This window comes from Bacillus rossius, chromosome 15 (genome assembly GCF_032445375.1).
Source record: "Bacillus rossius redtenbacheri isolate Brsri chromosome 15, Brsri_v3, whole genome shotgun sequence".
In the NCBI taxonomy this organism is placed as follows: Eukaryota; Metazoa; Arthropoda; class Insecta; order Phasmatodea; family Bacillidae; genus Bacillus; species Bacillus rossius.
Window position 1 is genome coordinate 7,004,027 of NC_086342.1, and position 19,556 is coordinate 7,023,582.

The following is a 19,556-nucleotide window of genomic DNA, read 5'->3' on the forward strand; positions in this document are numbered from 1 at the left end:
ATCCCCGTGGCTGGCCCAGTTCTCTCTCCAGTTTATTTCTAACATTCTAACAGAACCTTGCTAACGCCAATTTAGACCAAGCACATCAATTAGGGGAAAAAAAATGTTTACAGTCTGAGTGATGGCAGACTCAGCACTGCCAGCTCCCAGGCACACCCTTCGGTAGTCACATTATTTATGCATACAATAACCGGCATTAAAACAGAAGTTACTAAGTTTACGCCGATACTGCACTCTTCAAAATAATCAACACCCACTCCTACACAGTAACAAGCAGGTCTATTCATTCAACAATTTCAAAATTACATATTTTTGCAAAAACAAATTTATTTTGGGAATCATATTTTGTTTACGTGAGCTGGATGAGCTAGCGATGTTCACAGTACGAAACTCTGGTATGAACACAATCTGTTTACGTAATGAAATTCAGGGTGTCCGCACAAACTAGTAGAGCCTGACACATCCCCCCCCTCAAATTACCATCGCTGAAGAATTCCAAAAAAATTTCCAGGTGTTAAAAGTGTACTTCTTGACTTTCGCTTACAAATTTCAACTTTCCCTGACTTTCCAAGGACGTGGAGATCATGTGAATAAATAACAATCCCGTAGTTCTGTAACAGGACATCCAAACCCAGTAATAGTAACGGAAAATCCGCACAGCTCGGGGGCATTACGGGCTGGAGCACGGTAATTTTACCCCTAAAATCGCTATCACTGGGGGGGTGTTTCCAGGCACGCCTACCGTCCTTGGCGAGGATGGCGTAGTCCTCCCGCAGCTGGTTGTCCGGGGTGCTGGAGAGGCGGGCGTCGAGCGTGCACACGGGCAGGTGGTCCGAGTTTGGCAGGCTCTGGGGGCGCGCCGCCGGCAGCGAGGGGTTGCTGCAGCTCAGCACGGCCGGCGGCGGCGACAGCGACAGCCCGCTGAACGAGCACGTCTGCGCACGGCACGGCACCCTGGCCTCAGCCACCGAGTGGACGGACCGACCAACCAACCAACCAACCAACCAACCAACCAACCAACACCCTGCCCTCCCCAGCTTCCAGGAGCAACTTTGAAGGAACGAACATTATGTTTCGTCTTTACAAGGTTGAACTGGTTACGCAAGTTCAAGGTCATAGTGACCTAGTTATATTTTATCACCGATATATATATATTTTTTTTTTGGAAAAACGTTTAGACTATTTTTTTTTTTAATGGTTTTCACTTTTCCTGCTAGGTTTTATTTACATAAGTGTGATTTTACATTGTTTTGTTGTTTCATTCAAATGTTATTTTCAAAAACTATAAATTTTTGTATACGATCCATAGTGTGTTTGAAATGTTTCTAGAACATCGGGCAGTGGCATCTGTAAAAGGAAAGGTAAGGTGCGACGCATAGGTGCCGAAATTATAGATGGTACTTTATCGCATCTTGTGATGGACAGAGTCCTTTAAACACTACACTACTGATATAAATAGGATAAATACAGAACTTGAAATAAAATTGTAAGTACACGAGGCTTGATAAATATTAAACTTAAAATAATTTTAGATATAATGTACACGGACGCAAAAAAAAATTATACCCAATAAATTTATTGCTGTTTAAGGGGGGAGAGGGGAGGTAAAAGGGGTGCTAATCTGCAAATCCCAATTTCTGCCCCGGACGAAAGTCTAGATCCATCCCTGAGATAAGATTCAGACTAAACCTGGATTGCCTTGGTGGAAGGAAAGTCAATCAACCACTCGACCATCACGAACCCAGCACTCGATAAGAAGGTCACCGGGCATGGGGATCCCTTGATCGACTTAATCATCAATACCCCAAACATTTCAATATTTGCGTGTGGTGAAAAAACCTATTTACTACCACAATGTCTGTCCCTCTAGAAGAGGTGACCTCCATAGTCAAGGTAATTTCAGTGTTAACACAAGAGCGCAGCCAAATTTATGGCATGAAAGCAGTCTGATAAAATTAAGTACAAAGTACAAAAGTACAAAAGTACCTAAGTACAAAAACTGTATCTTCACAAATAAATACATATTTTTTATCCATCAAAAAAAAAAAATTTTACTAAATTTTTTGAAGCCTTTCAGAAATTTTTCATGTTTTTACTGTATCATACAGCCAAGTATGTACCTTGATTTTACTTTACAAATAAAAGAAACTAAAATTGAACTGGTTGCATTTTAAGTGTTTAAAAAGCCAATAAACTAAAAAAAAAAAAAAAATTGTCTTCTTTTCTAGTTTAATTTCCAGGCACGGTATTACGTCAAATTGGTTACATGGGGAAATGCACAATGTGATCTGACCTTCAAGACTATAAAACTATATGTATATCTATATAGTAATATTCCAAGTCAACTTAATGCAAACACTGGAGTCTCAAATGGATATCAGTCACATATTGGGTTGGGCAATAACCCACTGTTCCTTGCTCTGCAACAAGAATGCAGAAAGTGAACCTAAACTTCTAGTTGGTACTAGAGATGTTAGTTTTCCAGAAAGTGTATTTGAGAAAATTTTTCGATAATCTACTAGAAAATTTTTTCTGCAAAACCTGAAAATTTTCCATTGAGTTATAGTTTCACAAAAACCCAAAAAATTAAATTTTATCAACTTTTTTTTATAAAAAAAACATTAATTTTGTCTTTCTTTACAACATAATGTCTCATTTAACATTTTAAATTTGCATAGGACCCAATCTACCCTCTACCAACAGATAGGAACCAAAAAAAAAGTTGTTTACAAAGTACCTCCCAATCTACAGAAAATAAATTAATGTATAATGTACATTAACCTATCTTAAATTATGAAAATCTATGTTGGTAATAGAAAAAAGGAAAAATTTTCAGTAAAATATGTGGTTGAACTATTTCCAGAAATTACCTAAAAATAAAATTTTCCTACTGACATCTCTAGTTGATTTCAGAAACACATTATTAATCCAGTATAATTAACAATTTTAACTTAAAACATTATCTACACTAAAATAAATGACACACTGGTCAGCAATACATACCTTGTGCTCCATGATATATGAATACCTTATTATAGACAAAGTTACTGTTACATATTGAGAAAGGAGGAAATGGAGGAGAGGGGAAAAAAATGGATGAGAGTGCAGAAAAGACATAAATGAAAAAAAAATTAAGTAATAGCCCTTACAACATTCACCGGACATGCATCAAAGACAACAAAAGCGAAAGTCACAACTTAAGCATAAGAAACAACTCAATGAAAATGAATATATAATAAAATGCACCAAACTTCTAGTTGTAAGCCTAAATCAACTTCCACAGAAAATTTGCATGCTTCCCAGCTACAACTATCAACATCGATAAGGGAAGCTAAAACACGAATCAAATCAGGCCATACTGACTTACTGAGTGATATGACCAAAGGTAAAACAATTCAAGCAGACTTAGTCAGGCTCAAACCAGGTACAGTCATCCTGATTTCCATTTTCCAGGCTTCATCTCAGGGAAAAAAGCTAGGATGCATCCTTAAGTCTTTACCACAGGCCGTAACCAATTAGGTCACCGTTTTCTAGAGTTTTAACGTAAACTGCAATAACTGGCAATGTCGAAATGGGTATAAAAAACATAAATTTTTAATTTAATGTGCATCACGAACTACTGCTGTACTGGCCTATTTTGAGTTTTGACATCCCGTTAATGCAATTAACTGTTCACAATATGCTGTATGATGCTCTATTAATGTTATGGACATGTGATTCTATCAATTGTACAACATTTAAGAAACACATTATAAGCAAGATAAGCATTTATATTTCCTGAACTTATCAACGGACAAGTATATCAGACTATATACATATTTGAAGAAAAATAAATATAGTTTTAAGAATGTAATATGTTAGTGACAAAGCTTTAGAGTAGTTAAACTTGAGTTAGTGTGTGTAGGTATATTCTAACAGCTGAAAACATTTAAAGCTTACAAAGCACTTACAAAATCTCTAATCAATACGATTATGAAATGGTTATCCAATAAATTATAATTCTCAGATCAGAAAACTCAGGATAGTGCATTAGGAACTTGAAATGCACAACACAACAAGCAAACACAACACACATGCAGGTATAAAACGAAGACATGAGTAGGTAACAAGGTGCACAGAATATACCGTCATTAATTTTACAAGTTCTATCTCACGGCCTTATCAGTTAAGCGATTTTGTCAGATTATCAAACGTCAATATAGTTATAACGATAATACCACAGAAATATTAATATACAGTTCAATAATACGTATTCAAAACCAGTTGTAATAAGATCCTCTATAGAAATTTTAAAAAACACAGATTTGGTCTTCAAAAAAATCATTGCGTGTCTGTACCTGTGAAGTGTCCATTAAAGAATGTCACAGTAAAAATTTAATGGTATCAACTGCACACATTGTAGTGTGCTGGTTCAAGGTCACAATTACAGAGTAACTCAAACAGTTTCAGATATGCGCGTGCGTGAGTACTGTTTTGTTGTTTTCTCGCTTGCAGCGCCACCTACACAAAATGATGACTACTGAGCGTAATTCCTACAGTTGGTATATGTCTCGCTTATCAGAAAAAATTTCCGATAAAATTAAGGTACTATTTAGGAAAACATATCAAACGTCAAACTATTAGGGGTGTGTCCCAGTCGAATCAAAGACTAAAATTCTTCAACTTTGGAAAAAAATTTAAAAAACTCTTTAGATTCCAAAGATCTTTTCTTAGAGTGGAATATGCCAAAACTGCCACCCTTGCTTGAGGCCACAAATAGCATCCGTGGTGCTGGGCTAAATGCCTTTTAACCGGGGTAGAGAACCATGATGTTAAAAATGGATCAGAAATACCAGCACATTTCTAGGGTAGGTAACACACTGCTGCGATTGGTTGTTTGCCCGCCTTGCGAATGCCAGGGGGATGGTTATGCAACAACCCTGGCAAGAAAAGGGAGCGAGTTGGAGAATGAGAAAATCAGATTAAGGGGAAGGTGTAAATGAGGGTAATAACATGAAGGTTCTATTGTACTTAGAATTATTTGCAGATACTGTTACAGATGTTTTAAGAATGTTAATTTCAAAAGTTTTAAACCAACGATAACCCGATACAACACAGGCAGAGAGCAGACAGCTGTATTAGCATCAGACAGTGGTGAAAAGCAGTAACTGCTTTATCAGGAGAAAGAAGTTCAGCCCTCAGCAAAGATAAAAGATAGTGAACTGAAATGCCCATATGGGACTTAATGGAAAAATAACAAGTAAAGAACACAATAGCAACAAGAGAAATGCTGCGAAACAGACAACAGAAAATAATACAAAATGCAAATGGGAAAAGAAAAAAATATTCAAGATAAAATACGAAGTTATAAAATATTAAAAACATTGGAAGTCCTAAACGTTGAACTATCTAACCCATGAATGTTAAAACAAAATTGAAACTTCAACTAACATGATATTACAAAACTTCTTGAATTAACTTCATACAGTTAATTTAATTCTTGAATCTGGAGTACACAACAAACAAAGCATATGGCTGGGGTGAATTATATAATTAATTGTTTCCTTCCCTTTAGTAAAAAAAAAGTGAAAGCAAGTGATATGTTTTTTGCTAGAATGTATGTACCAATAGAAAAATAATTTTTGTCATCATATTTAATAATAAACTGTTTAAGCTAAAAATATTCTGCAATATGATCACTATATCCATTTTATTAATGTAAAAAAAACTTTAAATTGATTTTTTTTTCTTTTTACTCATCATCAAATATGCACTCAGTAAAATATTAAGACGAAATACGTGGAAAAAAATCAATTCTCTAGTCTAAGGATACAAGCAGAATGTAGTACTGTAGTAATTTTCTGCTAGGGTTTCAAATGGAAGAGGTGCAATGTTGCAAAATGAAAAGAAGAAAAAAAAAACTCAACAGGACACAACATTCCAAAAGGGTTTTCAAAACTTGGGGGATGAGGGGGAGCGCTCACACCCCCGCAGGGGAGACTTACAGAGAGGGGAGATGCATTTTCTGGCTCGGTGTTCTTGCTCGGGCTCGAGCCGGACAGATCTACCGAGCTGCCTTTCGAACTCTTCTTTTTGCGAAGGCCAAATTTCTTACGGTCTTTCTTCACATTGGGAGAAAAACCTTCAGACGTTATCTAGCAAACCGCAAGACACAAAATCAAGTGATAGGTAAAAAAGTATGCATGCAGTTTTTTTTTTTTTTTTACACAAGTAAAGACAGTCACATTGTTATTCGAGTGGAAAAGAAGGAAAAGATAGTAACGTTACTAGAAGAATATGTCTACAAGTCTTTACCAATACTCTATGCCAGTAAACAAATGTGTGAAAAGCTAAGCTTAGCTTAGAAGAAATAGCAAATGAACTGAAGCTCCACATTCAGTAGTGTTTAAATATGTTAAGGTAAAAGCCTGAATCATAACCGTACAGTAAGTGGTGAAGTCATCAATTAAATCTAACTATACTCCAGGTGCCTACAGAAAATATCTGTACCAGAAAAAAACAGATCTTCTCAGAAAATGCAGTAAAATATTTTTAAAAAATCCCATTCAATTAACTATCTTCATGTCCAAACTAAATAAATTGTAAGAATTTAGAATGTTTGGATGGACCTGGTTAGAATAGAACTAGCCCCACCAATTTAATAATGTCATGGATTTAAAAATAATTTAATGTTGTTTTATTTACAGAGCAATATTTACTCATAGTTCTTCCAAGGATCAGCATAGAAAACTGATCCATGCTAATAAAATGATAAACAAAGCTTTAATTTTTTAACCTTTGAACCAAAACAATTGAAAATCAAAGATTTTTTAGGAAAAAATAAATTTTCTTTTTGGAAATGAAGAAATGAATCATTTCATTCAAGGACTTTAACTAAAAATTAAAAATTAATTAGTTGCAATAATGCAAAGGCAAACATCAGGTGAATAACACATGCAGTTAATTTTCCGCACTGCTCAGTCGAGAATTTTGGTAGGACCACACGACCAAGATAAACCTCGAAGGCACACCCTAACGGTCCATTCATGTGGCATTCAAAAGGTACTGCTCATATACTCTGAGTATGTTACGTTGCACACTTTCCTGCATCTTGCCAGCTTGTTCTACGAAAATTATACTGATAAATTTATTGTTCTTGTAAACATTCCAACAAGCTGAATGCATAAATCCTCGTGATGGGTCGAATCCCAGTATTCTCGAATCCGAATCTTAAAATCGAATCCCACAGAGTACCTTGAATATACCCCTTAATGCCTTAATCCACGCCTAGGTTTCAAGGGTAAAAAATAAAATAATGTAAAATAGATGAAAAATATTAACTATTGTGTTGAAACATTCTACCCTTTAAATGGTAAACTAAGTGTCCAGAATCAATACATATAAATTTTAAAAAAAGTACAATATTTTGGGGGAATCGGTAACTGGATAGGTACGAACAAAAAAAAAATTTGAGCTAGTAAACTTCAGAGGTTTATCAGTGTCGAAATTTTTTTTAATTTACTTGATTTCCTGTGGTAATTTTCTTCTATAATCTTTTCTCTCGGATATCGAATCCTTCGAATACTGAAGATTTTGATGGTATTTGACTGGCCCAATTTCTGGTGTATATAAAAAAATTACTCAAACTGCGCTGGCTAGCAGAAAGAAAGAGGCTTCACCCCTGGAGCTAGTTCCGCCGCGAACGTGACTTCACCACCCGACGGGACCAGAGCCAGCGAGCGGGGCCCACCTCGACCTCCGCGGAGGGCAGGGCCTCGATCTGCTCCAGGATGCGTCCCAGCTGCTGCAGGTTCTGGGACGCCTGGCCCAGCTCCCTGGCGAGCGAGTCGAGCGCCGGGGAGGAGTCCGCCACCCACGCGGCGAGGCGCCCGCCCCCTCCGGAGGCCCCCAGCGAAGCGCACGGCTTGGTGCGCGGCAGAGAGCCGTCCCGGCTGGGCGTCAGGTCGGGGGGCGTCAGCGGGATCTCTGCGACACACGGCGTCACCCGCTCTACGCTCTTCCCACGGTTCCCGCAACTGCCAACACCGATTCATGATGATATCTTGGACGTACGCCAAAGCTGCTTTATGCTGGTCGTCACAGAAGAAACCTCAGACGAACACATCACCGCACGGAGAACGAGCCGATATCATTGGACATCAATTATCACATGCCAGGACAACACGGAGAATTCCGCGGAAAGTACTTAGTCAGAAAAAAATTACAGCACAGACTAACAAAACAGTAGCAACAAGAACAGTAAACACAAAAATGATAACAGAAAAACACAGTTGGGTTATTGATTGCAAATTCATTCATGTTATTACTTCTGTTTTCTTACAAACCCTATGAATATTTCACTATGTAAACATAGCAAATTTCTTTTTGTATATTGGTCAACTACATATATTATATACTTCATTTTCTTAAGATGCAGACACACTTCATCATACCATTACTTAATCCTAGATAAGAAAAAAAAAATTCCTTGTGTTGTTTCTAACTAAAAGATTATGCTATTATAACACGTGATACATTCACACAAACAGGAGGACACGTACAAGCACATGTATATAAACTATGATTCAAATAGCACACGCATAGAGTATCCAACCAATGAAGGCAATGTCAAACAAATTTCCGAAGAAAAAAAATTGCATTCACATAAATCTGAATGCTTGTAATTCACTTATCTGTGTAAAAACGTATAAAATAATATCTACTTGAATGTAGCCAGGCATGCACCCGTTCCAATAGACAACATATAGGGATAAGTGTTTTAATAAAAAAAAAATATTAAAATGCAATATAATATTTGCTAAGGAGGGAGATAATTGCTCATTTCAGCACGAACCAACTTAAAATAAAAACAGAGAGCTTAAATCTGCCTAGATTCCAGCTCAAGCCACTTCGTTAAAGGCTTTTGCTTTAAGCACTACATATACGTGGCTCCCCTGGAAAGTTTTTTTTCTACATAACCAGTACAAGAGCAGTACCACACATTCTTTAAACAATTTTTTTTCCGAAAATGTCAAGAAAGGACACTCACTGCCATGAAGGGCAGACGGACTGTCTTCTCCTCTCGTAGCTCGCTGAGCGCAGATAGATGCCGCATCTCTGTTGCCGAAAGTCAGTATGTGTTGACGGTAGAGACGGTGATGCTTCAATTGTTCCACCCATTTGGTAAATGTTTCTAACGTTTTTGCCTGGATAGAAAAAAAAAAACACAAAAATTTTGAAAGTAATTCATCAAAAGTGAATGATCACATCATGAGATTGAAGTATGTGATGGAATTCATTCGTTCTCAAAATATTTAAAAAAATTTTTAACTAATCTATTGTTGTTGTGTATATACACTGTAAACTAGGTGGAAATGGGATGAATCAACAAATTAAACTTTTGAGCTGCGGAACATGTGGTTTGCAACGTTGTGCTGTGCACACAATTCTGGCTGCGAGATTCGGGACTATTGTGGTGGCTCCTGAGTGGACAATCTAATAGACATGATGAACTACATTGCAAGTTAATGCGCGGTCATCCGGTCAAAACGAGATTGTTTCCGTGCGAACAAAGGAACTGTGCCGTGCAAATGGTAAACACTATCAGAACCACCGTAAACAAACAGGACATTCATCCCATTTGATAGTGTAATCTGTCGAAAAAAATACCTTCATTATGTGCACGGTAAAAATTCTACACACAGTAAATTTTGTAAACTTGCACAAAAAGTACGGTTGACATACCGAGAATAATCAAAATGCACTCATACATCACAAAATGCCCCTAAAATTTAAGTAGAATTGTATGACATTGTGCACTTTATAGAAACAGATTAAATTTTAAACGATGAGTATGTAAATAATAATTAAAAATATTATTAAAAAAATTCTTGAATTGGTAAGCTAGTTAAAATTACTTGAGATAAAAAAGATAATTATATTTAAGTCAGGAAAAAAACTAATATCACTTTAAAAAAAAGCATTACATATAAAAACATGGTTCGGTCCTTAAAATGGGAATACGAAAATAATTTACTATTATCTAACACAATCATTAAAACATAATAAAAGATTGTAAACATCTACTTACTTTCAAATGATAAATGAACTCTTCAGCGTCTATGTCAAGACGTCGACGTTTCTCTTTAGTCGATATGACAGACAGTCCAATGTCGAGGGAGCCATGTATCTTCCCTCTCGCAATGTCACCAGGGCTTTTGGCGTAGATCAAGAGGCCCTTGTCCAGCACAAAATACCGCTGTGGAAAAAAAATTTATCAATGTAGCAAAAAAAATATACACGAGAGTAAAAGCAAGCACTCATAAATAAACACATAAACACAAGTGCTCAACAACAAACAGGGTCGACCTTAAAGGCTCCATACATGCTCAGTTTACAACTCAGTTTTCCACGAGTCATGTCTGAAGGACTAACTGCTGTAAGTGACCAGTCCTGGGGCCCAGCCCCGGGAACTCGGCTCCCTCCAGTCAACTGACCAACTGACAGCTTGTTCCGGTGAGCGTTCAGTCCGTCCAATTGCATGGAAAAATTTTGTGATGGTCAGATTCCGTTTCCCTGACACAAAAATAATATCTTTGGCGGAAAAATGCAGTTCCCCCTTCTGGGCTTTCGTCAAAAGCAAAAACTCTATCTTTGAAGTCAGTAACATATCAGTAATAACCGGGAATTCTGAATTTAACGGAAGACAAAAAGATTCACATTTTAGCTTAGGTTATCTAGAGGTGCTCACAACCATATACTTTAATCATTCAGTAAATACTGAACTTTACATCAGGTGACGCATAATAAACTTCACGACCTAAGCCAATCCCACGTACGAAATCATGCTGGAATGTAAATGAAGCGTGGGAAGTCGAAGACTAGCTCTTACCTTGTGCCAACCTTTGAGAGGCCATTTCCTCTTCTTGTGAAGGTAGCCGGTGAACATGTCAGGCTTCTTCTCGTAACGCTGTCCTTCCTTCAGCCCCTCGAGAATCTCCCACTCCGAGCCTCGACGGGCGGTTCTCTTGTTGACCATCACTGGTCCCGGGGCAAAGCAACTGTATGTTAACCATAGGTTCGCTGTGCCGAACAACTGTTGCATCCTCACTCCAAACTACGACAAAACTTGTTAGAAACAAGCTGTAACATATTGTTTCCCTTGCAAATTCTGAACACAGCAATATATAAATACGCATAATGTACATCTAACTTAATGTCAGTTTTCTTTAAATATTTAGTAATTCATTAGGACTGTGGCTTTGCTGTAAGGTTGAGGTTTCAGTATTGTGCACTTCTTTGACATACAGAAGCACTGAATCTGTAAGAGCTACGTTGGTTTATGAATCTGATGCCTTGTGAACTGAACTGGCATATAGTCATTTGTCTTCTACAAGACTTGAAGTAGTTTTCCTTATATTTTAAGGAGCAATTAAAAAAAAAGGGGGGGGGGGGAAGTTGTGCATGTTACTAAACTACGTACTTTTAACAACACAGTACCAAACTTCCATATCTAAATAGGATTCCAAAATTTAATGTTACTTTAATATATTATTTTGTAGCAGTCTTGCAGCTAAAGAATAAATTTCCAATGCCACAAATATTTAAAAAAAAAAATTACTGAAAAATTGTAGTTTTACTACTTTTACAGCCTGTATTGTCTGTCAAATTAATACAAACATTTCTTAAAATTAAGTTTTTTTTTTTAAATCCTTTTTAGGGCTATAAAAAAGTTATTAAATTACTTGTCAGTAGCTTTATGAAATATCTTATATAGTCAAAAGTTAACATGTTGTTGTTTATAGAACTTATTTGCACTGTTTTCCTGAACAGATTTCCATCTAACATAATTTAGTCTTTTCAGCCTGTATCAGCCCCATTCCATCGATTAAAACCTTGCCTCAGGCGGAAAAATGCACATGTTAGTTTAGTGCACTTACAATCTGAACACACAGAACATTTTTTTTTAAATTGCTAAACAGGAATTCAAATTTAGGTGTATCAGGCAGGGCTGAAAACACACATTTAGTCATGTTACTAAGGCCCAGTCTCACTCGCAACATTGATTATATACTGTTCTTGGCATTAAAATGGAGTCTTGATAAACAGAGTAAATGTGGACATTGGATGAGCAGTCTCGTATAAAATGTACATGTTTAGAAAATTATCACCGTTTTCAGTTGGGCAAATGTACTGATTTTCAGAGTAGCATTTTTCCAGCTTTGCTTCAGTGTAAATTATTTCATGTCACTGTAAGATTCGCTTAAATTGCATCACTGAAGTTAATTTTAGTGAGGCTTTCAACAAGGGTTAGATCATTTACTAAGTCCTAAAGCAAATGTTTCAAACGAAACCTCTGTTAATCGAAACTCGGCTGTACTATAATTTAATGGCTATTCTTGTGAATTTACCATGATAGCTATACTGAATTTGTTGTTTGGTCACATATTTCGTTAGCAGATATTTATTAAACACTAGCTAATGCCAGCATGCATTGCTATGCCTCTTTCATTTTTTTTTGTAATTTTTTTGAAGTAGGTACACATATACAAAGCATCTCTCTATATATGTCCCTATATAAAGTTCACTATATTTCTCTCTATAAATATATACATATATATCACTATATATTATATATCCATATCTCTCTATGTATCTATGTTTCTATCTATATCTCAATCCATCTCCCTATCTATATCTTTCTAAATCTCTATATATAACTATATTTAATTCCCTTGTTCTATCTCTCTATATCTGTATATCTCCCTCTATCTCTCTATACATCTATGTCTATATCTTCCTTTCTATATCTTTATCTTTACAAAATATAAAACGAACACACAAAACATTCATCTACATATTTATCTATCTTTTTACCTGTGATGTAGGTACATAAAAATGTGTGTGTATTCAAATGCAAAGATGTGTCAAAATTTCAAACCAATCAGTGAAGAACTTTCAGAGATTTAAGATTCTTAACGAACATTTACATTTTTATTTATATAGATTTGCAACCTGTAAAAAGTCACACAATTACGAACAATGCCTTTCTTTTCGCAGCATAGATGGTATAACACGGAATAATTAATTTGTGAATCTAATTAGGTAAAATTTCAAAAAATATTTTTATTTTGTAAAGTTTTCCTTTAGGTTCAATATTCTTAAAATACTGAAATGTGCACTGCAAAATTTCATTCATTGGTGGAGCTTCAAAAGGATTAAGCTTGTTAAAACATGTTTTACATAAAACCTCACTTTTGACAGAGCAATAACTATTTTACTTACACAAGCAAGCGAGTATGCAACCACTGCTAAAACGAGAAAACCTAGTGTTTAATGTTAATATAAATTATGCTTTTATCCTGGGTAAAATTGATGTATAGCAGCTGTATATCTGGGAATAAATAAACATGTTTACTTAATTTCTGGTGGCCAAACCTGGGAAAAAATAAATAAATAAATAAATAAATAAATAAATAAACTGCAAGAGAGCTATCGAGATAAAGTGACAGGAGTACCTTCAAATATAGTAATGAGAAGAAAACAAAAAAAAACACGTTGTGCGACAGAGCCTTAAGAACAAAACAGTTTAACTGCAATGTGGGTTCAAGCGGAACTTTACATACCGACTGTCTCCTTGTCTTTGGGCGGAGTTTTAGGAACCAAGTCATTATTGGATTCTGCGGAGAGACTGTTGCTTTCCACGCTCATCTCCTGAAAGTTCCACATAGAGAGAAACCCAACGTCATGCCCATGCCGACTACCAACAATCTGTTCACACCAGCCACAAAAAAAAAAAATTGTTTGAATAAGCATAGCTTGTGAATTTTTGTGATGTAAAGTTTGAAGAAATAATCTCCTAAGTTTCTGTCGACACTGGAACTGCTACCATTAAGACAGCGACTGCAATTTTGACCGAAATACCAAAATTATTATTTCTTCAAACTTTATCCAAATAAACCCCATAAAACATTTGTTAATAAGGCAGAGTTATGTATCACTAAAGGGTATTGTAATTACAACTACGCCTAAAGTACTGTATTAACAGACAAACAACTGATTTACTTAGGCAATGAAAACATTTTTTTTATACACTAAATAAACACCATGTTACTATGCTTCTTACAGGAAAAAACAATGTAGCTGTAGGATTAAACCAGTGACAGTACAGTATATTTGTTTGATTATATTAAGTTAGGATTATTAATATCCCTGTTTTATCCCAGGAGGTTAATTAGTGGGGGAAATAAGTAAAATTTTCTGACATAACCTTATACCTAAAATTAGCACACATCCAACCACTGTTTTCCAGACATTCGAAACTGAAACCTTTTGATCTGTACAAACACGTTATCAACCACAGCTGTTAATTTCGGTAACACTAAATTTAACCTTGTTTCATTAAGTTCTTCTCACTGAACTGCCTGTGAAACAATTAGCACAAGGCTGATGCAATTTCATGTACCTCCAATTCACTGTAAGCTAGCACTAGGAATTCATTGCCAGACAGTATTAGAAGACATAAACCCAAGTTAAAGCTTCGGCTATTGCAATCAAAATAGAAGTTTTCTCCAAAAACATATATGTTCAACGATGTTGTAAACGTGGAAAGCCTTTTGTGTTCATCTGTGCTGACGTTGTGCAGTCAGAATACCTGTTTAAATTCACCGATGGGTTCGCATGTGCCTCGCTGTATTGTCGATGTTTTTTTTTTCCAGATTATCTGTTTGTAATCATCTTTCTTTGGGTTCATCTGTCCATTCCTGTGTTGTCCAATGTTGTTGCTCGTCTGTACTCGATGTTTTTTGCCTCAACTGTCTCGTCGTTGTCAGTCCACATCGTTCGTCGGTGCTATGATATTGATGTTGTTCTGACTAATTCCTCCCAAGGAATTTTCTGTGCTTTCTTTACATTTAACATTTCACACGGGCTCATTTTTACTTGTTTTTTTTTTTTTTTTGTGTATTTGTGTACTTATCTTTCTTTGTCCATTATTCGGGTTTCCTTTAAAACATACAGTTCAATCTGGCAATGGCGTATGTCCAAATTAATGATTTAAATCAGTCTCCCTCATTGCAATAATCATTCAAAGAATGATACGTTTGAAAAACATATCCATATCATGACTTTTTAGGTTTTGGCCCCACAACAGCTACAGCATTTTAAACTTTAATTTATCGACAAAAAAAATTATATACGGCTTGCAGCAGTGAAGAAATTCGAAGTTCCCTAAATGCAGATAAGTCACGTACAAGCTACAATTGGACACCAGTAAAGGACAACCATATTACAACAGCAAATATTTCATATTGTTTCCCTCCATCTGCATTACAAGTTTGTTACACTAATCTGTTCTAAGGTTAAGCAGCTACTGAAATAAGATACGCCACTTCCATTTTTTTTAAAAAAACATAAATTAAAAAAAAAAAGAACAAAGAATTAAAATAGATTTAGCTATAAACTACAAAAGTTTGATCTGCACCCTAAATTTGGTGAATGGCTGAAATGTAAGAACTGACGCACACACACACACACACACATTCACCCATACATGCACACAGCAATAGCAGCTACAAAAAAATCACACTAAATACACAAACCTGACATATATGTATATACAAAAACACACTATAAATAACACACAGGAATACACAGCTCACTATCATAGGGCTTAGTATTTTTACAAGTAAATATTTGGTATTTATGTACCAATACAATCAGTTATCACACGAATCACCCATGTAGTTAATTTTCCCAGGTCTTGCTGGAAATAATGTTGGACATAATAGATACCACACCCTTATCACGGCCAAGAAAATCACAATGGTATTCAAATATTAGATTACACATGCACTTTTTAATCAAAATTGTCACCCAAACTATTCATTCTAAATCTATCAGGAATGAAAACTTAAATCTGTCGATTGGCGTTAAATAAGGCTCTATTTATTCATTTATTAATGGGAACTACGAACACCAAACAGCAAACTCCAATAACACCTGACATTCAAAATACCTTACTTGCTCTTTTACCCTGCTATTTCATTTACAACCTGCAAAGAAACAACTGCATTACTCACGTCACAAAGGAATCAGGATTTTCCACGTGTTACACTCACTAGCACAGACAAAATCTCGCATCGCCATCTTCGCCGTTTTCACGAGTTTGCAGTGTCAAAGAGACTGTTAACGCTCGAGAGCCGAAGCAAACTCTACCATGAGAGTTGGGACAGGACGTAGTTGCATGGGCGTCGCAAGGATATATTTTTTGGGGGGGACTTCAATTGATTTAGTTGTTTGAGGAATATCCATCCCCTGGAAAAAAAAGCGGATGTCCGGGGGTCCTCCCCCGGAAAAATTTGGGGTTTGAAGGTGCAGAAAGGTGGTCTTTAGGCATTTTTCTTTCCTAAATATTCTAATTATAGTTGGTTGCAATATATAGTTTATTTTTTATAAAAAATATTTTCAGAGAACAAATTTGTAAAAACACAGTTAACATATCTGCTGGTGCTATATCCACACAAAATCATTAATTTAAACATCAGGAGAAACTACGAAACTACGAAACTAAATATATTATTGGAGGGGACGAAATTGAAGACTTTTATTATTGGGGAGGACGTGTCCCCCCCATCCCCCCGGTTGCGACGCCCATGATGGTTGAACTGGCCTCGACGTGGTTGAATCGACCACCAGATGTCACAGCTGGCACAGGCGACGAAACTGCGACCTGGCCGCTGTGGTGCATCTTCCAGCACCCTTCTCCATTGCACCGAATCCTCGCATAATGACCGTGACAGAGCCAAGGTGTTCCCCCATCCATCAGCCTCTGTACCCCACACTGCCACGGCTAATGCCACTCAACACCTCCTGTTTACTCATTCCTTCTATTCCGTCATTCAATATTTGTGTTATAATCAATAAGTATACAAAAGCATTTATAAATTTAGCTGTTTAACTGATATTTTCTCTCCTTTTTTTTTTCTTCCGACATATGAAGGTTGCTTACACTCACTACCAAGCCATTCATAGTTAAAGGAAAAAAATGAAGTCAAAATAATATTCTTTATTTGATTCCTTGTCATTCTATCATTGTATTTATGCACCAATTGGCATGTCCGATATCCGTACAAACAAAAAAAAAGACCTACGATGGGGTGCCGTAAACTGGACTACAACTTAAGTTCTCGAAGACGGCTGACAGCAAGCGTTGCAGCTGACAACTGACGGCACCTTGTAACCACATGCACCCCTCATATCAAAGACAGCAGCCAGGCTTGTGGATTCGCAAGAATCTCTCCTGTCATGAGATAGCTCCTCTGTTTCCACATCCCACTTATCACACTCACGTTGATACCCACATTCAGATTAAATCCACTTTAAATCTGGCTCCTTCGAAATTGGAAGTCACTTCTACTTTTATCACATTTCCACAGACAGTAATTTCTCAAACCGACAAGTGAATACATGAACCATTTAAAAGTTTTTTTTTTTACTTAGTCTTGATTACTATAAAAATCATAAAACAAAACCAATATAAAAGTTATTATTTCCAGATGCATTCAGAACAATAAAAATAAATTAGCAAGCATTTGTTTGAAAGTAATTCAATAAGAGATGCACAATAAAACAAATGAAATTAATTTATTCTGATCCATGCACTTGGGTAAATTTTTTTGTCCGGATTTCGAAAATTAAAAGATAACTTTTTTTTTAATGATTTGAATTGAGTTTTGGTAAAATTTTACTTATTTCCATAATATAATTTGCATTTTGGTACTGTATCATATGGTGAATGAACTTTCATTTTGGTGTTATTCTGTGTTTTGACATGTTTTTTTAGTATTATTTCGGTTTCATTGCAATTCACCATATGATCTTGTCCTTGATAATAAATAACCAATTAAAAGTCAATTGAAAATACTGTAAAAGTCCATAAATTTCGTAACACATTCTTTTTGTCACTAAAGAGTTGTCCGACAGTTGAAAAGTGTTTCCCGTGTGAACGCTCAACAGGAATTCAGGAATTCCCTATCAAGAAAATCACTCAGCAGTTGCCCGAGCAAAAGGGCTCTTAGACCCCAGAAGAATGATTTCTTGATTTTTAGAACCCTCCCATTCTTAAAATCATTTCTAGATACACTACAGATCTTTTTTTTTATTGAGTTTAACATCCTGTTGACAGAAAGGTAATTACAGCTGGTATAACTGCGACACAAATTAGGCTATCGGAGAATAAATCCCAAAATTTTTCCCTGGAGTTATTGCATGAAAACACGTAAAATCAAAATCAGGATAGTTGGGCTGGGACTCAAACCCTAGTCCTCCGAAATATGAGTTCAGTGCCTTAACACCGGGGCATAACGCTATGATATGAGTGTGGCCCGACAACCCCTACATTAAGTCTCCAGGGCTGCCAACAGGATCACTTAAAAGATTCTAAGAGCATTCCGAAAAGTTTTTTTAAGTTGCTAAAAACCCAAATTAATTTTTTTTACTGAGTATATTGTCCTTTTTATACATGGTGATTTAATTTTTTTCTAACTTTCATCTAATATCTTTTTACATATGGTTTTTTTGTATACTGAGCTAGTCTGCTTGTTATCAATACAAAAAGGATGATCCAACGAAGGCTTTAGGTGCTTCATCACAGTCTTCGATCGTGTCAGCCTCAGAAGTGTCATCAAATTTTTCGATCATGTCAGCTTCAAGTGTTTCATCGCAGTCTTTGATTTTGTCATTTTTAGGTCGTTCTTTATTGTTCAAAATTTCATGTAGGCGACTAGAATTTGGTGTAAATATCTTTCGTCGTGGAAAAAAAAATCTTTAACCTATGTAAATGTTGGAAGCTGCCAGTATCTTGCTGAAAGATTAATTCAAAAAAGTTCCATTCATTCTTACTCATCATCTCTGAGCCCATATGAATCACAAAAAGTATTAATAAAAACAATACTTTTTGTCATGAACTGCGGGGTGTAGTGTATTTATAGCAAAAAATCACATTTATTCCTGATGCTAAAATAGTTACCACCACCCTATTACAATATTTTGACATTTTTGTAAATTACAACAGACATACAACGTAAAATAAAACTTAATTTACATCAAATAAACAAGTCACCAAAATTCACCCATTCAAAACAAATATGATCACGATGGTCGAGTTGTCTCCCGCCCCTGTTGTCTGGGTTTGATTCCCGTCAGGGTTGAAACGGGATATGTTAGTAGGAAACGTTGCGGACGTTTCTTTTGAGCCGGTGGATTTTCTCAGAGTGCTTCTGTTTACTCCAGCCATTCATTCCAACGATTCTCCAGTCTCATCTCATCCCCCTTGTCACTATGAACATCCATTCTAACATTCGTTAATTCAATTCATTAATTCATTCATTCATTCATTCATCCATTCATTCAAACCATTTAAATTACTAGCCTCAATAGTTGCTACATGGAAACTTCTCTCTCCAAGCAAATAAAAGAGTTGCTACTGTTGTTGCAACAAGTAGTGAAGGTAATTTACACAGAGGTGAGGAAGGATTAGAGGAGAAGTAGGGGAGGAAAACCCCATTCATGCTTTATGC

General features: G+C 36.1%; 1 protein-coding gene across 2 annotated transcripts in view; it reads right to left on the reverse strand.

The window, feature by feature from the left end:
• Positions 1–19,556, reverse strand: part of LOC134539597 (oxysterol-binding protein-related protein 6-like) — a 52,731-nt gene that overhangs the window by 25,354 nt on the left and 7,821 nt on the right. Inside the window, exons 3-9 of one of the 2 annotated variants that reach the window (XM_063381765.1) lie at positions 13,605–13,692; positions 10,871–11,019; positions 10,070–10,237; positions 9,029–9,185; positions 7,730–7,965; positions 5,985–6,134; positions 743–935 (exon numbers count right to left, since the gene is read on the reverse strand). In XM_063381765.1, the coding sequence (XP_063237835.1) occupies positions 743–935; positions 5,985–6,134; positions 7,730–7,965; positions 9,029–9,185; positions 10,070–10,237; positions 10,871–11,019; positions 13,605–13,692 (1,141 nt within the window). The remainder of the gene's footprint in view (positions 1–742; positions 936–5,984; positions 6,135–7,729; positions 7,966–9,028; positions 9,186–10,069; positions 10,238–10,870; positions 11,020–13,604; positions 13,693–19,556) is intronic. The other variant, XM_063381766.1, reaches the window with a different exon arrangement.